The 21,302-nt window shown below is 32.5% G+C and overlaps 1 protein-coding gene across 2 annotated transcripts in view; it reads right to left on the minus strand.

Annotated features, from left to right (window-relative positions):
• Window positions 1-15,124: 15,124 nt before the first annotated feature.
• LOC142351866 (guanine nucleotide-binding protein subunit beta-1-like) overlaps window positions 15,125-21,302 on the minus strand; it is a 63,051-nt gene continuing 56,873 nt past the window's right edge. For both annotated transcript variants that reach the window (XM_075404105.1, XM_075404106.1), the window contains exon 9: window positions 15,125-16,516. In XM_075404105.1, the coding sequence (XP_075260220.1) occupies window positions 16,410-16,516 (107 nt within the window). In that variant the 3' untranslated portion in view covers window positions 15,125-16,409. The remainder of the gene's footprint in view (window positions 16,517-21,302) is intronic.

Raw genomic sequence — 21,302 nt, forward strand, 5'->3', positions numbered from 1 at the left:
TATGATTGCATAGTCAACTTTTGCAAGGAGAATTAATTCAAATTGTGTTTTGGATCTATCATTTCTCAAAATGTTTTTGAGTTTTTCATCCCAACTACAAGCAAGTCCGTTTTCATTAGAACGTTCAGTTATTATGAGGTCCTATTCATTTTTAAAAAAGTCAAACAAAAAACTCTTGTGCTTTTTGAGTTAATATCATGCTTTTATAGCTGCGATAAATTGTTGTTCCAGTTTGTCAATGAATTCGGTATCTAGGGAGCTATCTAGGGTCCAATTCGGTATCTAGCGAGCTATTGATTAAACTTTCTATTTGTCGATAAGTATCCAAAACGCATCAAATGTGTATGATACATTGACTTTTTCGAGAAATTAACTAATTTGGTTACATTTTAAACAGGTAGAAATAGCAAGAAGGGTTTTGGTGTAATAGTTGAATTTTAAAAATTAAACACTTTTCCAATTCTAATGAGGCTCTGTGCTATTAAAAAAATGCTTTTCTTGTCTCGTTTGTTAATTACAGACTTGAATGATTTTTAAACAAAACTCAATTATTGACAGCTCAAATTTCCGAGCAAATAAAGGCCACCTGATAAATTGAGATTGCATTTTTTGCAATTTTTAGCTTCATTATTGTTTACATAAAATTGTGGTTGAAGATTTGAGTTTTGCCTGTTTCCTTTTTGTTTTGTAGTCTTTTACTTCAGTCTCATGACTGACATCAAATTAGGTTGCTAACAAGGAACAAATTGATATTTTTAAAAATTTTTAGATGAAAATATGTGGTTCCTATAACTTACTATTTTAAAAAATTTGTTCTCAAAAATTTTTTTTCAGACGAGCACTTTTAATCTTGCTTGTGTCATTTGCTAGGGTAATTTCAGTAGAAAGTCTCATTCTCTTTCGAACAAATTTAATACTGGTCTTCATTGCTGATTTAACATTTAGTTAACGATTTCTTGGCGGTGAGACAACGTGTTTTCATATCTTTTTATAATTTGCATTTATTGAGGTTTTCTTTTGCTGTTTTATGCGATATCACATTATTAGCACATTAATGACCAGTGACACATCATCATAATGGCGTTAAAAGAAATCCTATTTGATTTCATTTATTCATTTTAATGAAAATTTTGATTTTATATAATGCCTTCGACACCGTTTTCTGGCAAAATTTAATTAACTTCTTGATTTCTGAATATACTTGTTCTCTTTGTAGTCGTCTGACGTTCTGGATACAGATAGGTTTCGTATTTGTATCCGGAATGTGGCTTCGAGCGAACTTAAAATTGAGTACATTTACTGGTTTCATTTGATAGCTCATGGTTTTTATGAACTTTCAAATTTAACAATTTTTAAAATCAGAAAAAATTTAAATTAGAGTTTTTTTAAAAAAATCAAAAACTCAATATCAAAATGCCGCGTGTAAACAAAAAACACTAGCTAGAAATAGAAATTTGGTTCAAACAAAACAATAGGCCTAGAATGTACTTTGAATCGCTTGGGAAAACTAATTAGAAAAAAATTTCGATCCAAAAAATCGAAAAAACAGTGAACATCAAAGTGAAATTGCCGCATGTGAACAAAAAAACACTAGCGAGAAATTGAAATTATGTTCAAACACCGTTTTCTCAATACTTTAAAATAAGAGCGAAAGTTTCACGCCGTAAAACCACTCGCTTTTTCCTGCTTCGGCGTGACCAAAATCACCACTCCAATTTGACTTCAAAAATCATGAAAATGTTTGAAACGATCTTAAAAAAAAGAGCCCTAATACAATTCAATTTCTTTGAACTGTAAAAACAAGCGAGGGAAGGCCAATAATAGCCGTAGCTATCGATCGCTGTGCGGCTATTTAAACGAAAATTAATTTTTGTTTTATTTACAGCCAAGAAGCTGCCTAGATTGTTTTTTCAAGTTCTTGCTGAATCTGGATGATCCCCAAAGCACTGAGGAACTAGTCAGATTTTAGGCATACTGATAATTTTCTGTCCATTTTGATTCGAAAAAACCAAGTCCCGGACTCACGGAAAAATCAGGACAACTGTCAAAACTATGAAAATGACGTTCTGCCAAAAAATTGCGATCCCCGACGTATTTTCGAAACTTTGCATGTTTGCACTCAACACTTAAAATTCTGAATCAAGTACTTAAATTAACCATCTCGAACTTGCTTAGTGTGTTTAAATAACCAAAGTTTGATGCAATTTTTTTGCGTTCAGAGTACCTTAAACAATTCTGAAGTTAAAACCAAATTTACTGTTTTGCGTAGAGTTTTGAGGTGAGCTATGTTGTTTGAAATCAAACTACCGAGTCGCGTTGCGACTTATCGAATAATTGTTCGTTTTGAGAAGAATGTTTACAACAATAAAACGTCCTCTCCAAAATCCTCTCATAATTATTATCTCTTGTAATCGTTAATGGCCGAAAACGATCACCGTGCTGGAATTTTCTGTGTTATGCACTCATGTGCACGGGTCGTCTTGTTTAAGTATGAATATTTTTTTCCTACTGTTTCTCATTAATATTGTACGGCAGTCACGTATTTTTCTCAAAAAGATAGAAATTTAGAAATGTTCAATTGCGAAACATATTGTTGGAAGAGCATGGGATGAAAAGATGTGCTAATCTCAGTAAGCAGAAAAATTGTCTAATCAAAACATACATGCCGCCTCTTTTCAATTTTACCAGAACATTCTCAACCATAAGCACCCTTATGTTTCATTTTAATTATCAAAATTCCCTCATTGTTCATGTTGAGATGAATTTGGTTAGAAAAGAAACGGCGACAATTCAATATAAATCAATTAATTCATTATTTTGATTAAAGTGATACTTTAATCAAAATAATGTAACAAGTCCTATTGCGCTCCTCTTGTTATTATGATACCTTAATGAATTTCAATATTTCAACTTGTTCAAAGCATCCACTTTGAGCACTTTTGCTTAATTTCACTGTCCCTATAACTTTCACTAAATTCAGTTGCTCAACAAAACCTCTTGTTTTGAAGCCCAAGTAATCTACTTGTGGACACCCGGTAGGTTTCGAAGTTAGAATCTCTGTGTCAGGATTCCATCTCTCTTAATCAAGTCTACTAATTTAAACCTTAGTTTTGACTACGGATTCATGCCGCAAATCCAAGTTACAAATTCAGACAAGGATTAGCAAAACAATTTCTAATCTATCGAGTGAGATAGCACAACTGGTAAACAGGTTAATCATACTTCACATTGCACAAAATCAAATTTAGCAAATAATATTGATGTGCATGTAAGGCACCTGATTAACTCACTTAGCAGCCACACAAAAAGTAAAACATTAATTAGCGCTATAAATAATCCTTTATAAGATAGTTAGTCAAATTTTTGCCCCAAACTCTGTTCGTAATCAAGCAAATCCTATCTTTCAGAGCATAGGAGCTGCTTGAATTTGCCAATTTTCAGAATTCTTTCTCTAGGGTGAAATGTTTCAACGAATTCTGTAGATCTGCGGTTTAAATTTTTCAGACATATTGCTTCACTTCTAGTCAAAATCTAACGGTTACATGGTTTTTCTTAGTCAAAGTTTTTTGTAAAGAAAATATTTTTGTCAGGGATATGGCCGAAAATATGAAGCCGCTCCAACAAAACGAAATGATTTGTTGTCTTCACCTATACAAGACAGTTCATTGTGAGCTCAACGAAATTTGGCAAATAAACTCCTAGAAAAAAAAAGGAGGCTAAGTAATTTGCGTTCGCACATAAAAATCCGACCCTGCTCATGCTGATTTTTAGCTTAATTGTCTATCAAATCAGAAATGTATAGAACTCATTGTTTTCGAAATATCTGGTGTATGAAAAAAAATGCGTTCAAATCAGATCTTTCAGTAAAAAATTTTAAAAAACCGTTTTAGAGCTCCGTGGAAAATTGCCCTTACTAAGATTACGAGATAAGACACAACAAAGTCAAATATTAACAAAAAACAATAATAAAAACTAAAACTCGATGTCTAATTGTAGAAGAATTTAAATAGATAAATCAGATAAATCCCAAACTAAAAGAATAACTAATTCCATGTTTATCGCCAGAAAATAACTGTTATAAGTCTTTAAAAACACTCGTTAAAAGAGAGAAAAAAACAATAAAATTAAATACTTTATAAATTACGCTCATAATTTCTGAAAACAATTGTTTCCTAAGTAATGAAAATCAGTAGATATGAAATAAAATCCATAAATACGTTTGTATTATGAGTTTTTATTTAGCACATAAGACATCGAATTTGACATTATTAAGATTGTTTTCATGTAACTACAAAAAACAACATACAAAGAACATAAGTTCAAAAAAATTTTGCGAGAAAACGATTTTGAATCCTTTATGCCCATAATCTTCGCCCTAAGAATAACAAATATTTGATAGAGTGTTTCTTGAACGCCAATAAAGTGATATATGACCATTCATTTTTCAGACTAAACAGCGAACAATAAATGAGCAACGTCAAAAACAAATTTTGTATTCTTCTAAAACAATTAATTTGAAGGTCATTAAAACCATTAGCTCTAAATTGAAATAAGAATTGAGGTTTGTTCGATCCTCCAAACTAAGCTATTGAGACTTTTTTGAACAGAACGAATTCTTCTTCTGCAAAAAACGAAATGCTAGCAACTTGATATGTGACCTGTAATTAATGAGATTAGGTTACAAAAAGACAAAAAAGGAGAAGACGCAAAGTTAAAAAATTTTTTTTTGAAAACAACTACTTTGAAAGTCATTAAAGCAAAAAACAAAAATTAAAATTAGTAAGCAGTTTGATTTATTCCTCCAAAAGAAGCCCCTGAGACCTGTCATTAACCAGAAAATATCATACGTTTACGTCAAAAACAGACGAAAATCAAACAAGAAAAAAATTCAAAAAAAAGGGGCGTCATAACCGTTATATCTATAACCAGCCTGCTGAAAAACGTATATATGTTCAATGAGGCCCTTTTGCGACGACAATTATATGACCTGTTACCTGTAATTAACGAGATTATTTAGTTAACGAGATTTTGTAATTAACGTCAAACACAGACAAAAATACATACCTTAACAAAACTTAATTCAATTGCGCCTTCCATCGATACCAAAAACGAGATATCTTTCTGATATTTTAAAAGATTGTGACAAAAAGGCAAGAAAACAAAAGATGCAAAGGAAAAATACTCTAGGTAAAACAATTATTTTCAAAGTCATGAAAGCTTATCCGCCGTAAATTGCAACTTTTAGGCATCTTTATTTGGTCCCCCAAGGAAACCAATGAGACCTGCCACTAAGCAGATTGCCATAATTTTAATGAAAAAAAAATAAAAAGTCAGACAAAACTGAATAGACCATTCAACTTTTTTGTGAATAACTGTTGTCGAATACCATAAACTTTTCACTAAAAACTTTTGACTTCAATTTACTTTGACACTAAAATCATTTCACTTCAACACCAACCTTTTTACACTAAAATGTGACTGTGACCTGTGATTAATGAGACTAGGTGACAAAAAGAAAAGAAGATAAAAAATTTTCTTAAAAGTCTTTCACATTTCTTGATAAAAAAGAACTTTAAATTCAAGAAAACCATCAGCTAACAACCAAGACCAGGAAGTTGGCTCACATGCTCAACTCCATAACAAGCCATTGAAACCTCTTGCAATTCCTGAAATTTTCATTCGACTACAAGAAGAAGGCAACTAAAAGGCCGAAGTGAAAAAATTTACATTAGTTTCTACAAACGGTATCGATGCCGTTGGAAATACTCCTTAAAAATTATACGTTAATTTGTGTTTAAATTTTAATCACCAATAAAGTGATAACCGTCCTATCAATAATTTTCAAATGTTAGAGAACCAGAAAAAAGAAACTGAAAAATGGGCGGATGTCCAAAAACTAAATTTTTTTGCGAAACAGGTATTTTCGAAGCCAGAAATCAATTTCTTGAAGCGTAAAGCCGCAATAGGGAGTAAAATTTAATTAAGTTGAAGATGCATTCTTTTTCGGCCAGAACTAAGCTACAATTTGACCAAAATAAAGGAAAAAATGATGGCAAAGCTCTATAATCCAGTGTTTATCTTGAAAACAAATGATATTAAAAGTCAAAACGTCAATTGTAGCCGTTAATAGTGATTTTTGAGGTGTAATGTTCTGTTCTGTAATGAATATAAAAAAACAATACAACTTTAAGAAGAAAGAGCCATTGATAACAATCCAGAATAAATTTGGATATTAGAATTCAACGATTAGACCAGAACTATCCCTGCTATTACTGTTCGGTCATTAAGAACTTGCAATTGTTCCCATTGCAATGGATTTGAATATTTTGACAAAATATGTTACTATAACAAAGAAAAATGTTGATTTTTGTTTAGTTTTCAAATTATTTTAGTCATAAAACCGAAAAAATTTCCAACCCAGAAATCATTCAAAGAAAGCGAAGAAGTAAACAAGCTTTCTCTTGAAATGTAGCAAGTTGTTTCGGCAACTTTTAGGCGTTCAATTCCGGCAAATTTAAGCAAAGTTGACCAAAGAAGCTTCTTTCTAACAGATTTTAATAAAAAAGCTGATTTTTTGAAATATATAGCGAAATTTTGAGCCAAAAAATTGATAAAAAATTCAGCATCACTTCTATCCTTAGGAAAACAAACCAAGAAACATTTTTAAAACAATTTTAACATATTTTAGCAAAACTAACAATCTTTTTGATTCCATTTTCTACGCTGGACGGACTTTATAATGATACCGCTCACAGCTCTCTACAATGAAAACATCGATCGACCAAAATTGAATAATAAAACCCATTTGAATATATAGATCCTCCCCCCACTAAAGTGGGTCGGAACAAAAAGCTCCAGCAGATTTTTCCTAATGCTAACGTTTTTACGTCTATTACTCTAATTTCTAACTAATTCGTCCGGTAATTATTCAGGAATAAATCACATTTTTGGATCAGAAAAACCATTTTGTCTAGCTTATTATAGAAAATTTTGATATAAATATTTTTGATCAAAATTATTCTTTCACAGTGCTCAAAAAATGAGCTGTCATCTGTCTTCTTCTTTTGGGTATAAATTGCTTATTTCTAAATAAAGGAGCTGTCAGTTAACTAACGACTTTAGTACAAACATTTTGATATACTAGAGACAAAATATTAATTCTAAATATTTTCTTATAAAAGTACTAGGCTGTCGGTAAAAACTTTGCAAATTAATAGAATGGATAATACGAACGGTCAAAACCTACAAACTGATCATTCTAAGTTATTTCACGTTGTCATTTTTGTTCCAAACCAGCTTACTAGGGGATGAACTATATGCCCAACTGGGTTTTTTTCGTTCAGTCAATTTCGCAAATTGGTATATTCAATGTAAATAATTGTATGTGGTATCAATAAAAATTTCTAAGCGTAGAAATTCATTTTAAAAGCTTTTTTTGGTTTTTTTCCGAGGAGCTACGGAGGTTTTGTGAACTTTACGGAATTAAACTTCCGTAGCTGCTCGTCAACTTTACGGAGCTACGGAAGTTTTGTGAACTTTAGCCTAATTTCCGTTGTTTTGTTCACAATTTTGTAATTTTGCAGAATTTTGATTACTTTATGCTAAAAATTGGACGAAATTGTTTAAGATAGTTTCATTGGTTTTACGTCTAAAGACAAAAAAGAGTTGCTGAAGGGTTTGAATTAAATATTTTTACCGGTAGTGCAGACACAACTGGTGGCACAATCTTCGTTTATTAAGAAAAGTTTTTTTACCTGCGTTTCCTAAGAACGTACTGTAGATCTAATGTTTTGGTGGTTCTTCGCTATTTTGAATTCCTATAAATTTCTAAAATTGCAAAATTTAATTTTAATTTATTAAAGTTTTTTTTTGCCAAAAAGTTTTTAGGCTATTAATTGAAGCAATGGTACTTTTAACAGCCTCACATCGATGGCAAGAGCAGTTATGATTGTATAATCAACTTTTGCAAGGAAAATTAATTCGATTGTGTTTTGGATCTATCATTTCTCAAAATGTTTTTGAGTTTTTCATCCCAACTACAAGCAAGTCCGTTTTCATTAGAACGTTCAGTTATTATGAGGTCCTATTCATTTTTAAAAAAGTCAAACAAAAAACTCTTGTGCTTTTTTGAGTTAATATCATGCTTTTATAGCTGCGATAAATTGTTGTTCCAGTTTGTCAATGAATTCGGTATCTAGGGAGCTATCTAGGGTCCAATTCGGTATCTAGCGAGCTATTGATTAAACTTTCTATTTGTCGATAAGTATCCAAAACGCATCAAATGTGTATGATACATTGACTTTTTCGAGAAATTAACTAATTTGGTTACATTTTAAACAGGTAGAAATAGCAAGAAAGGTTTTGGTGTAATAGTTGAATTTTAAAAATTAAACACTTTTCCAATTCTAATGAGGCTCTGTGCTATTAAAAAAATGCTTTTCTTGTCTCGTATGTTAATTACAGATTTTTAAACAAAACTCAATTATTGACAGGTCAAATTTCCGAGCAAATAAAGGCCACTTGATAAATTGAGATTGCATTTTTTGCAATTTTTGGCTTCATTATTGTTTACATAAAATTGTAGTTGAAGATTTGAGTTTTGCCTGTTTCCTTTTTGTTTTGTAGTCTTTTAATTCAGTCTCATGACTGACATCAAATTAGATTGCTAACAAGGAACAAATTGATATTTTTAAAAATTTTTAGATGAAAATATGTGGTTCCTATAACTTTCTATTTTAAAAAATTTGTTCTCAAAAATTTTTTTTCAGACGAGCACTTTTAATCTTGCTTCTGTCATTTGCTAGGGTAATTTCAGTAGAAAGTCTCATTCTCTTTCGAACAAATTTAATACTGGTCTTCATTGCTGATTTAACATTTAGTTAACGATTTCTTGGCGGTGAGACAACGTGTTTTCATATCTTTTTATAATTTGCATTTATTGAGGTTTTCTTTTGCTGTTTTATGCGATATCACATTATTAGCACATTAATGACCAGTGACACATCACCATAATGGCGTTAAAAGAAATCCTATTTGATTTCATTTATTCATTTTAATGAAAATTTTGATTTTATATAATGCCTTCGACACCGTTTTCTGGCAAAGTTTAATTAACTTCTTGATTTCTGAATATACTTGTTCTCTTTGTAGTCGTCTGACGTTCTAGATACAGATAGGTTTCGTATTTGTATCCGGAATGTGGCTTCGAGCGAACTTAAAATTGAGTACATTTACTGGTTTCATTTGATAGCTCATGGTTTTTATGAACTTTCAAATTTAACAATTTTCAAAATCAGAAAAAATTTAAATTAGAATTTTTTTAAAAAAATCAAAACTTCAATATCAAAATGCCGCGTGTAAACAAAAAACACTAGTTAGAAATAGAAATTTGGTTCAAACAAAACAATAGGCCTAGAATGTAATTTGAATCGCTTGGGAAAACTAATTAGAAAAAAATTTCGATCCAAAAATCGATCGCTATCGATCGCTGTGCGGCTATTTAAACGAAAATTAATTTTTGTTTTATTTACAGCCAAGAAGCTGCCTAGATTGTTATTTCAAGTTCTTGCTGAATCTGGATGATCCCCAAAGTACTGAGGTACTACTCAGATTTTAGGCATACTGATTATTTTTCTGTCCATATTAACTCGAAAAAACCAAGTCCATTTAGAACTCACGGAAAAATCAGGACAACTGTTAAAACTATGAAAATGACGTTCTGCCGAAAAATTGCGATCCCCAACGTATTTTCGAAACCTTGCATGTTTGCACTCAACACTTAAAATTCTGAATGAAGTACTTAAATCAACCATCTCGAACTCGCTTAGTGTGTTTAAATAACCAAAGTTTGATACATTTTTTTTGCGTTCAGAGTACCTTAAACAATTCTGAAGTTAAAACCAAATTTACTGTTTTGCGTGGAGTTTTGAGGTCAGCTATGTTGTGTGAAATCAAATTACCGAGTCGCGATGCGACTTATCGAATAATTGTTCGTTTTGAGAACAATTTTTACAACAATAAAACGTCCTCTCCAGAATCCTCATAATTATTATCTCGTGTAACCGTTAATGGCCGAAAACGATCACCGTGCTGGAACTTTCTGTGCTATGCAATCACGTGCACGGGTCGTCTTGTTTAGGTATGAACATTTTTAATTTTCTACAGTTTCTCATTAATATTGTACGACAGGCACGTATTTTCTCAAAAAGATAGAAATTTAGAAATGTTCAATTGCGAAACATATTGTTGGAAGAGCATGAGATGAAAAGATGTACTACTCTCAGTAAGCAGAAAAATTGTCTAATAAAAACATACATGCCGCCTCTTTTCAATTATACCAGAACATTCTCAACCACAAGCACCCTTAAGTCTCATTTTAAATATCAAAAATCCCTCATTGTTCATGTTGAGATGAATTCGGTTAGAAAAGAAACGGCGACAATTCAATATAAATCAATTAATCATATTGGCTGAAACAGGCTCAAACCATTGACAAATAGCTGATCGTTAGAACTCAAACGTATACATATAAATTTAACGAACAGGTGATACAGGGCGATTTATAAATTTGTCAATGACTTGATTTTAAAATTTCCATCCCTCAAATATTACTGATTCATGATGCATGGTTTAACTAATTCGAACATCGACAACTCAATCCTCGACTTGCACGGTTCCCGCAGCCCATTTTTGCTTTTAACGTCGCAAAAGTTTTATCAGTTTTAAGACATTAAAATCAGCTTCAGGACAATTTTTTATTGAATTCTTTTAGGCTCATAAATAGACGGTTACCTGCAAGGAGGCAATGTAGATGTCAGCGTTTGGTGAATAACCTACAAGTTAAAAATTGTACTATATTCCAAGAGGTAAAAAAATAAGCACGTTAGAGACATATAGATCAATTTATTCAATCTTCAGCTTCATCAAAATCAAACTTCATCATCATTATCAACAACTCATCAAAACTATTGATCATCATTAGATTTTTATTAAATGAATAGTATTAATAGTAGTAGTTATTAATATTATTTATACATATAAATAAGCTGAAGAGTGTACATAAAAAAGATAGACAAAATGCTTAAACGACATGCGCTCAATCAAGTATTCAACAAATCCAAATTCACAATTACTCTGTTCTTCTAAAGGGGATAGAGAGAGATAGATTGAGAGAGAAAGACTTCACATCATAGAAGCGATAGAGAGAAAGAGTTCGAGTTCAAATTGGTTTCTCTCTCTTAAGCACTGCATTATTTTGTTGTTGGAAGTTTGAATTTTGGGCTTAACAGTTAAGGCTACTCTTGCGCAAATACGGCCCAACAAAGTTTAACCAACTAACAATAGCACACTCAGTTTAAGACTAATATAAGATCTCGACTAAAGCTCAATTCGAACACTTAACGTTTGCATCAAAATTTAGGTCAACCAAAGATTTAAATGTAGTTTCTTTACCTTTCAAATGACTAATCACTTTTAATATAGGCAAGAAGACGTACTTTTTTCTTGAAATCTCGTAAAATTAAAATTGAAATTCAGGAAAAATTCTGTAAAACTTAATTTATATTTTTTAGGCTATTCAGCTGCAAAAAATAGTTTTCAGCACCTGCGGGCCATATTTATGCGAAAGCAGCTCCATTGAAAGTTTTCTTATTGGAAGAACTAAGTTCATATTTGAAGACCAATATGGATTACTGCAACAGAAATTATGAGATTGATGTGGTGATAAACCATAATTGTTGAGAGCCAAGACAGGATAGATAGAATTGCAGAAAATTGGCAGGCAGGCTGTTCGGGTTTCACTTTGGGTCATTTGTAGAAAGGGGGTGATTAGGGGTTTTAAAATATTTCAATGAAGGACAGGGAAGGAAAGGGAGGGATACATTGACTTTTTCGAGAAATTAACTAATTTGGTTACATTTTAACAGGTAGAAATAGCAAGAAGGGTTTTGGTGTAATAGTTGAATTTTAAAAATTAAACTTTTCCAATTCTAATGAGGCTCTGTGCTATTAAAAAAATGCTTTTCTTGTCTCGTATGTTAATTACAGATTTTTAAACAAAACTCAATTATTGACAGGTCAAATTTCCGAGCAAATAAAGGCCACCTGATAAATTGAGATTGCATTTTTTGCAATTTTTGGCTTCATTATTGTTTACATAAAATTGTAGTTGAAGATTTGAGTTTTGCCTGTTTCCTTTTTGTTTTGTAGTCTTTTAATTCAGTCTCATGACTGACATCAAATTAGATTGCTAACAAGGAACAAATTGATATTTTTAAAAATTTTTAGATGAAAATATGTGGTTCCTATAACTTTCTATTTTAAAAAATTTGTTCTCAAAAATTTTTTTTCAGACGAGCACTTTTAATCTTGCTTCTGTCATTTGCTAGGGTAATTTCAGTAGAAAGTCTCATTCTCTTTCGAACAAATTTAATACTGGTCTTCATTGCTGATTTAACATTTAGTTAACGATTTCTTGGCGGTGAGACAACGTGTTTTCATATCTTTTTATAATTTGCATTTATTGAGGTTTTCTTTTGCTGTTTTATGCGATATCACATTATTAGCACAGTAATGACCAGTGACACATCATCATAATGGCGTTAAAAGAAATCCTATTTGATTTCATTTATTCATTTTAATGAAAATTTTGATTTTATATAATGCCTTCGACACCGTTTTCTGGCAAAATTTATTTAACTTCTTGATTTCTGAATATACTTGTTCTCTTTGTAGTCGTCTGACGTTCTAGATACAGATAGGTTTCGTATTTGTATCCGGAATGTGGCTTCGAGCGAACTTAAAATTGAGTACATTTACTGGTTTCATTTGATAGCTCATGGTTTTTATGAACTTTCAAATTTAACAATTTTCAAAATCAGAAAAAATTTAAATTAGAATTTTTTTAAAAAAATCAAAACTTCAATATCAAAATGCCGCGTGTAAACAAAAAACACTAGTTAGAAATAGAAATTTGGTTCAAACAAAACAATAGGCCTAGAATGTAATTTGAATCGCTTGGGAAAACTAATTAGAAAAAAATTTCGATCCAAAAATCGATCGCTATCGATCGCTGTGCGGCTATTTAAACGAAAATTAATTTTTGTTTTATTTACAGCCAAGAAGCTGCCTAGATTGTTATTTCAAGTTCTTGCTGAATCTGGATGATCCCCAAAGTACTGAGGTACTACTCAGATTTTAGGCATACTGATTATTTTTCTGTCCATATTAACTCGAAAAAACCAAGTCCATTTAGAACTCACGGAAAAATCAGGACAACTGTTAAAACTATGAAAATGACGTTCTGCCGAAAAATTGCGATCCCCAACGTATTTTCGAAACCTTGCATGTTTGCACTCAACACTTAAAATTCTGAATGAAGTACTTAAATCAACCATCTCGAACTCGCTTAGTGTGTTTAAATAACCAAAGTTTGATACATTTTTTTTGCGTTCAGAGTACCTTAAACAATTCTGAAGTTAAAACCAAATTTACTGTTTTGCGTGGAGTTTTGAGGTCAGCTATGTTGTGTGAAATCAAATTACCGAGTCGCGATGCGACTTATCGAATAATTGTTCGTTTTGAGAACAATTTTTACAACAATAAAACGTCCTCTCCAGAATCCTCATAATTATTATCTCGTGTAACCGTTAATGGCCGAAAACGATCACCGTGCTGGAACTTTCTGTGCTATGCAATCACGTGCACGGGTCGTCTTGTTTAGGTATGAACATTTTTAATTTTCTACAGTTTCTCATTAATATTGTACGACAGGCACGTATTTTCTCAAAAAGATAGAAATTTAGAAATGTTCAATTGCGAAACATATTGTTGGAAGAGCATGAGATGAAAAGATGTACTACTCTCAGTAAGCAGAAAAATTGTCTAATAAAAACATACATGCCGCCTCTTTTCAATTATACCAGAACATTCTCAACCATAAGCACCCTTAAGTCTCATTTTAAATATCAAAAATCCCTCATTGTTCATGTTGAGATGAATTCGGTTAGAAAAGAAACGGCGACAATTCAATATAAATCAATTAATCATATTGGCTGAAACAGGCTCAAACCATTGACAAATAGCTGATCGTTACAATTCAAACGTATCCATATAAATTTAACGAACAGGTGATACAGGGCGATTTATAAATTTGTCAATGACTTGATTTTAAAATTTCCATCCCTCAAATATTACTGATTCATGATGCATGGTTTAACTAATTCGAACATCGACAACTCAATTCTCGACTTGCACGGTTCCCGCAGCCCATTTTTACTTATAACTTTGCAAAAGTTTCATCAGAAATTAAAATCCGCTTCAGGGCAATTTTTTTATTGATTTCTTTTAGGCTCATAAATAGACGGTAACCTGCAATGAAGCATTGTAGATGTCAATGTTAGTTGAATAACCTACAACTTAAAAATTGTACTATATTCCAAGAGGTAAAAAAATAAGCACGTTAGAGACATATAGATCAATTTATTCAATCTTCAGCTTCATCAAAATCAAACTTCATCATCATTATCAACAACTCATCAAAACTATTGATCATCATTAGATTTTTATTAAATGAATAGTATTAATAGTAGTAGTTATTAATATTATTTATACATATAAATAAGCTGAAGAGTGTACATAAAAAAGATAGACAAATGCTTAAACGACATGCGCTCAATCAAGTATTCAACAAATCCAAATTCACAATTACTCTGTTCTTCTAAAGGGGATAGAGAGAGATAGATTGAGAGAGAAAGACTTCACATCATAGAAGCGATAGAGAGAAATAGTTCGAGTTCAAATTGGTTTCCTCTCTTAAGCACTGCATTATTTTGTTGTTGGAAGTTTGAACTTTGGGCTTAACAGTTAAGGCTACTCTTGCGCAAATACGGCCCAACAAAGTTTAACCAACTAACAATAGCACACTCAGTTTAAGTCTAATATAAGATCTCGACTAAAGCTCAATTCGAACACTTAACGTTTGCATCAAAATTTAGGTCAACCAAAGATTTAAATGTAGTTTCTTTACCTTTCAAATGACTAATCACTTTTAATATAGGCAAGAAGACGTACTTTTTTCTTGAAATCTCGTTAAAATTAAAATTGAAATTCAGGAAAAATTCTGTAAAACTTAATTTATATTTTTTAGGCTATTCAGCTGCAAAAAATAGTTTTCAGCACATGCGGGCCATATTTATGCAAAAGCAGCTTCGTTGAAAGTTTTCTTATTGGAAGAACTAAGTTCATATTTGAAGACCAATATGGATTACTGCAACAGAAATTATGAGATTGATGTGGTGATAAACCATAATTGTTAAGAGCCAAGACAGGATAGATAGAATTGCAGAAAATTGGCAGGCAGGCTGTTCGGGTTTCACTTTGGGTCATTTGTAGAAATGAAGGACAGGGAAGAAAAGGGAGGGCGGGAGGGAGAGGAGGGTGTTAGGGGACAATAAGCAATAAATAGGCAAATAGGGTTCAGGGGTGGCGATAAAACTGTAAAATTTAAATTGAGATATTTCGAAGATTTTCTAGAGGCTTTGACATACATTATACAGATGTTAAATGAATAAAATTGCAGTTTTTGATAATAAATCAGGTCAGCTCCTGCAATGCATTATGGTAATAGCAATTAAATAGAAAGATCACATCAACACTTTAGTAATTGATCATCATAAAAAAGACTATTTAAATTGATCAGCATTTTCAAATGGATAAGAATAAAAGATTCTAATAAAAACCACACGACAAATAGATAAATCTGTTTACCACAAATCTGACCAATCGAGCTCCATACAACCATTTTGCCGCTCACTCGGAAACTAACACCAAAATTTAAAACCTCGGACAAACGCGACTGTGCTCAATGGTCCTCGCGTGATTCCGAAATTCAACTAATTGATTTTTATCCAACATTTTTTTTCGATTTGGTCACTTGTTGAGAGCAATCAATTTAACATGAGTTTATGAATGCAGGCAGAGTACTAAATCAAAGTTTAGAAGTTTCGTCAGAAATCATCGCGGCTCAATTCCCACACAGCACCTCGAAATTCGTTGAGACTGAGATCCGTCAAGCGTCGACCATCCAAGATTCCATTTTGAGATCCAGAAAAAATCACGCAGCTTGTTCCGCAGTTTCTCAAATTTGGTTCCAATTTTGGTAGATTATTGGTCTCAAATATTCACATGTGGTTCTGTTCTTTGATTAATAACATTTCAAGGGCTCAGAAGGGCAGTTTTCTCTCTCCAAGTGTAAATTGAATAACTAGGGGGACTAGATTGTGGGTGAAAAAAAGATGAGAGGGTAGCAAAGGGAATTACTGTCTGTTCAGGGTATAGGGGAATTTGTTGGGGTCTGAAAGGAAGGTGGGAGGGGTGAGGGTTGGAGTGAAGGATGATGTCATCTTTCATCCCTAATTCCAGACCCTGAGGAACGAGTCCCAGGACCCAGTGGCCACTGCCATACCATCATCAGTCACCCCCAAGCATGACACTCTGTTGTCATGTCCAGCAAGCACACCTGGAAAGCACAACACCACCTCTAATCAGTTTCACGCCTTCCAACTGTAGATTTCTAAAATTTAAGTCAAGTAACATAGCCGGCAGATTGCCGGAAAATAGCCGCGATAGACGCTTGTGGCCTTCATGAATTGAAACAACTAAAGAAATATGATAGACAGATCGACCACCAGTCCTTTAATAGACAACTACACTTTTTGGGCTAGATTCGGACTCAATTTTTTGACATATACAGTCTATACAGAAAAAGCGCTAAGAGACCTTTTTCAAAATTGATATTCGAAATCAAAAGCTCAAGACTAATACTCAAGAACTAGGGCATATAAGTTTGGCACTACTTAGATGCACACTATTTTATGTTCATAAAATTTGAAGTTCCATAAGTGAGTTCAGAAGTCAATTTTGTGCGTGAGGTAAGTCACGCAATTGACCTAAAAGCAGAAATGATGTCAGACATACAAATTTTAACTGCAAAGCAATAGAAGTCACTGAAGTCAATTCCAAAGAGTCAATTCCAAGAAGTCAGGTCGTAAGAATCATCGATGGAGACGACGAATTAAAAAAACATAGCAGGACAAGTCCTGAAATACAATTCAAAGAATTAAATGAAAAACTCAGACGTACTCTACATGACTAGCAGATCAATTGAACAATTCCAGCCAGAACACCAACAAAATCATCTAAAAAATAGAAATTAAAAGAATCAAAACTAAACAAAATTTACTCATAGCTAAAACTCGAAGCTTTCAAACCTAAGGCAAAATTTTTTCCCTTTAAAAATACCTATTTCAAAAATATGTTCAAAGCCAATTTTTGTATCTGAAATCGGTCCAGTATTGTATCTGCAAGACCTGAAAAATATTCATTGGCCCTTGAAGATCGATGATTAACTCGAAAATAACCAAAAATTTAAGAAAAGAAATCAATTGCAAATTATCAGAAAATGTTGCTGAAAATCGTAATATAAACATCTTCAGAATCATTTCTGTCTCTAGAGGCTATCCAGTAACCCAATTCCAAGCTTTAAAAAACTCAATATCTCATATCGATAGGCAATAATTTTTAGAAAAAAATTCAAACTTCAAAAATTAGAAATTCGTTCTATTAAAATGTTGAACGTCATTCAATTGCCCCCTAGCATTTAGTAATTATTTAATAACATACTATCAATTGGATGAGGTTACCTGTCTACTGAGACAAGAAAAAATAAATAAACAAATATTTTGAAAAAACTTGAAAAAAATTGCAAATTTTATCAAAAATTTTCCAAAAGTCGAAAGATTAAATTGTTGAAAACAAATCCATTGAAACTAAAAACCATGCAGTAACTTTTTATCAGAACGTGGAATAGGTTTTCTGGCACTTGAGATTAGACGGATATCAAAAACTGACAAAAGCTTTAGGAAACCTTACAAAAAATTGCAGATTTTATAAAAAAAAATGCTAAAATTCGAGACACTAAAATGTTAAAAACCATTCCATTGTTACTAGAAACTATGAAGTGCCCTATTAACAAACCTCAAAGGAGATTGCCTGGTCCTTGAAGCTGGAAAAACTGAAAAAATGACGAAAATTATCAGAAACCTGAAAAACCCTATTCAATGGCAACTAAAAATTTTTCAGTAACTTATCATCCAACCGCTAATGAGGTTTTCTGGCCCCTGGGACTCAAATAACTTGAATAATGACAAAAAATGTCAAAAAAATATGAAAAAATTGCAAGCCTTGTCAAAAAATGCTAAAATTCATGATGGCAAAAAGTTGAAAACCATTCCATTACCACTAAAACCTAAGCAGTAATCTATCATCAAACCCTTTATCAAACTCTAGAGGAGGTTTCTTGGAACCTCGGGCTAAAAAAACTCAAAAAATGACAAACATTTTCAAAAAACCTGAAAGAAATTGCAAAAATTAGTATCCTTTCGCGAGTTTGTGTTTGTAGTACCAAAACTTATAGCTCATAAAATGGTCATAACAAGCAATTTTGTGTCGCAAACGACCTTAATCAACTTTTAAAAACTTCAACCTAAGACTAATCAAACAAAGAAACTCAAAAAAAAATCACAAAACATGAAAAATTGCACCATTTTGAGCCCCAAAACTCCTAAAAATGACCTTTTAACCTTAAATTAAGGCCATCCCAGCAGCTGCACCACTATTAGCACTTGAAGGACAACTAAAGCCCACTTTGGGCCTCTAATGAAACTTAATGCCCGCTGGGCTTTACCTGTTTATCCCGTTTTGAAAGATCAAAGTCATTGAAAAATGTGTGAACACATCTTAAAAAAAACACAGCGCCCCAATACAATTCAAATGCTTTGAATTGTAAAAAACCACGATGTCCCCAATTACAGCCGCTATCGCTTCGCGTCTATTAATATATCACGTAATTCAACTTGCATCAACTAAGAGTCACTGTTTAGTTCATGTTCCGGGTTTTTCTAGCCTCCCTGAAATTATAGCCCCATTATGGTATAATTACTATGATTTGGGGGGGGGGGGGGGGCTATAGGTTATCTGACCACTAAGCAGGGGGTGGGGGTATAATGGGAAAGAGCCCATGTTTCCATATTTATCGACGAGAAGTAACCATTGTGAACATACCAGCCAAATTGATATATAGGGAGGACAATTTGTTACTTTTGTGACCAGAATATCGGTTTACAATAGCAAATAATTAATGTCGGAAAAATGCTTGAAGTTAAGATAAATATAAACCTGGTCAGATAACTAACACCTGAAAAGCTCGGCACCCAAGGCCTCTTTTAATTTTTAAAAAAATCGACGTCTCCACGGATTTGAAGCTCAATTCAGGCATTTTACTGATTCGGTACCTTCTCAATAGAAAACTTCTTTTAGGTTTATACGAAGCCATGAACCAAAAAATATCAAATACCAAATATGGACATTTGATATTATATGGAACTCTTTTCCAGAATCCAATTGAGCGACATCTTACGAGAAAACTTTTCAGCTGGAAAAAGCTGAGAACGTTTTTTCCATTTACTTTGTTTATTTATGTAAAGGGGAACCAAGAGCAGCAGCATAAGGTAAGCTTTCTTGGATTGGTTATAAAATCAAATAAGTATTGGTGCTTTGCTAATCGACATTAGCAGTATTGATTCTCTACAAATTACTATTTTTAACGGCGCGCAAATGAGCTTAAACAACGAAATTTTGATGAAGCGTTAATTACAAAAAATCCCTAAAACTAGAAAAACGGAGAGCAATTCAAAATTCTCTTAATTCTGCTGTTAAATATTTTCAATATATTGAAAAACAGACAACATTTTAATCAAAAAATTATACACTGCAGATTGCCGGAAAATAGCCACCGTTGATTCCAATAATCATGATTGGGATTGAAAGAACAGAAGATATTGAAAAAAAAAGATTTTTGTAAAAACATTTTTAAAGTCCAATTTATTTTGTTGGCATTTCTTAGTTGAACATACTTCTGTTTCTTAGAGAGAGGCTACAGGGGCTACTATCAATACCAATAAGCATTGGAGATGTAAGACTTATAGGAACGACGTTCAAATAGCTGGCATCTAAAATTGGGCATTATGGGTTTATCCCGTTTCTATTTCTGACTTCAATTTTTTATACTGACTATTCAGTTTCAACTGCTTTGCTGAGCAACTGATTTTCAAAATCACTTTTAGCAGAATGAGAGGAGAGAGGAAATAGCCTAGAGAAGTCAAAAAGATTTCACGCAAAATGTTTAAAAAGCGGCAAAATGAGGTAAAACGAAACATTTATTTGTTCGATGAAGTAAAAAAAAACACAGCAGGACAAGTCCTGACGTACAATTCAAAGAATTTTCATTGACTAAACGAAAAACTGGACCTAGAACGGACTATGAATGGATTGGAAAAACCATTTAGAAAAAACCGATCCAAAAAATCGAAAACAGTAAAAATCAAAGTGAAATTGCCGCATGTGAACAAAAACCACTAGCGAGAAAGCGAAGAATTTTTGTTCAAACACCGTTTTCTCACTCTAATTTAAATTTAGAGCGAAAAAATTTCACGCCGCAATACCACTCGCGTTTTCGCTCCACATCCTTTTCGGCGTGATCAAAATCACTACTCCAATTTGACTTCAAAAATCATGAAAATGTGTGAACAGATCTTAAAAAAAAGACAGCACCCCAATACAATTCAAATTCTTTGAATTGTAAAAAAAATTAGGGGCGCTATAATAGCCGGCTGAGAGGATGAGCGCGGCTATTAATTATATAAAAACGTTTTTACCCTTCCAAGCAGATATTAGGACAGAAAAGATGAATATGCACAACTACTCCAAAAATATAGTTAAGAGCTTTGAAAGCAACTATTACTGAACTATAGCATCTATGCTAGAACAACGAATAGCAACTCTGCAAAAGACAAAGTTTGACACAACCAGGACAAAACAATTTTTGGAGTCAGGTCAAAAACCATAAATATCAAAATACAGGAATAAACACAAAACAAATAAAGCTTCGAAAAAGAAAATTGACAAAAAATATAATTGGACAAGGGGAGTAAAATCAAATCCCGCTTGCGTAAACGATGGATTAGACATTATAACTGCAAACAACAAAATAGCCCTACTTCTCTACTTCATTTAAAAGATAAAAGTGGCATTAATTGTTAATGTACGAAAAAATTCACAAACTAATTAGTCAGAAAACCCAATGCTTACAATTAAATTCATAAACAAACCCATAAATGAACAGCAATTATCTCAGTTAAAAATTGTTTCCAAATCTACTCTGTCTGCATTTTGCTACATTATTCGAG

This window comes from Convolutriloba macropyga, chromosome 13, assembly GCF_964194025.1.
Source record: "Convolutriloba macropyga chromosome 13, txConMacr16.3, whole genome shotgun sequence".
NCBI classification, from domain to species: Eukaryota; Metazoa; Xenacoelomorpha; order Acoela; family Convolutidae; genus Convolutriloba; species Convolutriloba macropyga.